At 31.5% G+C, this 3,029-nt stretch overlaps 1 protein-coding gene across 1 annotated transcript; it reads right to left on the reverse strand.

Moving 5' to 3' along the window:
- Nucleotides 1–350: 350 nt before the first annotated feature.
- On the reverse strand, nucleotides 351–1,329 carry LOC140857992 (zinc finger BED domain-containing protein RICESLEEPER 2-like). The gene is made up of 3 exons (XM_073257396.1): nucleotides 997–1,329; nucleotides 562–883; nucleotides 351–451 (listed from the first exon to the last, which is right to left on the reverse strand). Exons 1-3 carry the CDS (start codon nucleotides 1,327–1,329, stop codon nucleotides 351–353), a joined length of 756 nt encoding a protein of 251 aa, XP_073113497.1.
- Nucleotides 1,330–3,029: the final 1,700 nt, after the last annotated feature.

The following is a 3,029-nucleotide window of genomic DNA, read 5'->3' on the forward strand; positions in this document are numbered from 1 at the left end:
ACGGGCCAGCCCTTATAGCTCACCAAAAAAATTAAAATAATTATAAAAATTATAAAAATTAAAAAATTATAATAAATTAAAAAAACTCTCAAATATAATACTTCATCAAATAAATAAATAAAATCAATTCCTACATCAAATTTTAAAACACCAAAAGTAAACATGAAAAAACTTCAAAATTTTTGTAATAATATCATAATCTCCATTCTCCATAAGAAAAAATACCACAGACTAATTAAACTCCACAAAATCAAACAAACCAAGAAGTAATAAATATTGTTCAAATAACATTGAGTCCAACTATTGAAATTTAGTCTCTGTTCTTAAGATTTTTGCTAATATTTCATTAATCAATAATCATCCTCATCTTCATCAATTATAACATTAAAAATTTGACAATCTTGTTTTGGCAAATTTGCATCAACTTTTGTAGTTGAATCATCATCTTCATCTGCAATCCACAAGTAACAAATAACAAAGATCAATAAATAGTTAGAAAAAATCTATTTTGCATCCAACTAAATTCAAATTCTTATCTTAAATTATAAAAAAAGATATTACCATCATGAATAAAGTCATGTAACCAATTGCGGGTGTAAATGAGAGCTTGCACATGATCACCAAGGAGGCAGCATCTATATTTATTTAAAACACGAGCACCAATGCTAAAAGCTGATTCGCTAGCCACTGTAGTGATTGGTATGCTTAGTATATCACAGGCCATTCTTGATAGATTAGGAAACCGATGTTTATTATCTTTCCAATATTGTAGCACATTCAATTTTGAAAAATATTTAGGTTCAAGTTTTGGCTCCTCCAAGTATAGATCCAATTGTGACTTTCCAATTGTAGAATTGTTTTGGCTCACATAAGTTACATACTCCTGCATCATTTCAAACATATTGGCAACAAAGAATTATTAATCAAAGGAACAATTAAGAAAAATTATCATGCAATTGAATTTTTTAAAAAGAATATCAAATACATTCAACTTACATCAAATGCATCCAAGCCTTCTAATTGTATTTTCTCATCTTGTCCTCCTCCAACGAGCGCATATGTAGATTGTAGACTAGAAGAATGAATCTGAGAATCACTTAATGCACTTGGATCACTAGAGGATTTATCTTTTTTATATTCCTCAAAAAGCATATACAACTTACATTTGATGGTTTGCAACTTCTCTTGGCAAGTAGTGGGCTCAAGTTGTGAGTAATAAAAATTTAGCAAATCAAACTTCATGCGTGGATCAAAAATAGCCCCAAGTGCAAGAACAATAATGTAATCACTCCAATACTTATCAAACTTTTTTTTCATCTTAATAGCCATGTCTTTAATAATTGGATCTTCACTGTTCACATTATCTTTCAATAAACACTCAATTTTTCAAACTTCCATAAAATACAAGTTTGAGGTTGGGTAAGATGAGCCGGAAACCAAGTTGGTCATCACATAGAATGGGCGCAAGAACTGAAATATTTTTTCTCCTCTTCTCCACTCTTCATTTGATGGATAAAACTTAAAATTTCTATCATTCAATTGAAGACTAGCAAAAGTACATCGATACTTAATTGCACTTTCAAGCATAGTATAAGTAGAATTTCATCTAGTAGACACATCCAGATGCAAACCAACTGAAGTATCAATACCACCAACTTGTTGAACACATTCTTAAAAATATATTTTTCTTGCCTCCGATGCCTTTACATATTTGATGCTCTCTCTAATTTTGTGCAAAGCCACACTAGTCACTTTCAAACCCTCTTGAACTATAAGATTCAAGATATGTGCACAACATCTCACATGAAAGAATTGACCATCACATAGCAAGCTATTTTGCAAAGCAAATTGTTCCTTCAAAATATCTTGCATATTATCATTAGCAGAGGCATTGTCCAAAGTAAGAGAGAATACTTTTCTATCTATTTTTCAATCTTTCAAACAATCAAATACCTTTCTTGCCAATTCAACCCCAGAGTGCGGAGGCTCCATTTTACAAAAAGATAAAATTTTACTATTTAGCTTCCAATTTTCATCAACAAAATATGCAGTCAAACAAATATACCCCTCACTAGTATAAGCAATCTAACAATCAGAGGTCAAACATATTCTACTAGGACTCTTATGCATAACTTGTTTCAATTTCTCCTTCTGAGCCATATAAAATTTCATCACATCAGACACAACAGTATTTCTACTATAATGTTTTGCATCTGGATTAAGTAAAGAGTGAAGTTCTCTAATCCGTTTATATTCAACAAATGAAAATGGAAGATCATTCTCAATGATAGCCATAGATATGACTTCACGTAAACGCTTATGATCCAATTTTCTAGATTTTAACTTTTCAGTATGATCTAATATTATCTCACCCACATCAAAAATTTAGGTAGAAGCTTACAACTCGACATGTGATGAAATAGATGAGAAGTCCCATTAGCACCACCCGCAACAAACTCTTTTCCACACCCATTATATGTTGCCTTTTCTTTACCATTTTTCACACCTATTTTAGTGAAACAATTCCATACCTGTGAGTTGATAGATCTAGCTCTTTTACTTGATTTTTTCTCAAAATTATTATTTGTGCCTTCTTGTTGACTAGGAGTAATTTTAGGTGCATCCAACATTTCTAATTCATCATCATCGATATTTTTGCTATGATCAATATTTTCAGAATCCATACTGCAAAATCAAATTAAAGTATCATATAATCAATCATCCAATGATTATATATCATATAATCAATTGTTTGTTTAGTAATGGAACTAAAAAAAGAGACAGATGGAAAGCAAAAAGTTCTGATAATAAAATAGTCTCTCCCCCGTGTCTTATCCTCCCTCTCCCCTAGCATCCGCATCCTCCTCTCTCTCTCCTGCTCTTTTTTTTTTTTTTGCATATGCATCCTCCCTTTCCTCCGGTGTCCGCATTCGTGTGTGCATCCACGGTGAATCCAAAAAAAACATGAAGATAAAAAAAAAACCGTATTCTTCCTGTGATTCGTATGTGCATCTATAGTGAGTCCAGAA

This window comes from Elaeis guineensis, chromosome 5 (genome assembly GCF_000442705.2).
Source record: "Elaeis guineensis isolate ETL-2024a chromosome 5, EG11, whole genome shotgun sequence".
NCBI classification, from domain to species: Eukaryota; Viridiplantae; Streptophyta; class Magnoliopsida; order Arecales; family Arecaceae; genus Elaeis; species Elaeis guineensis.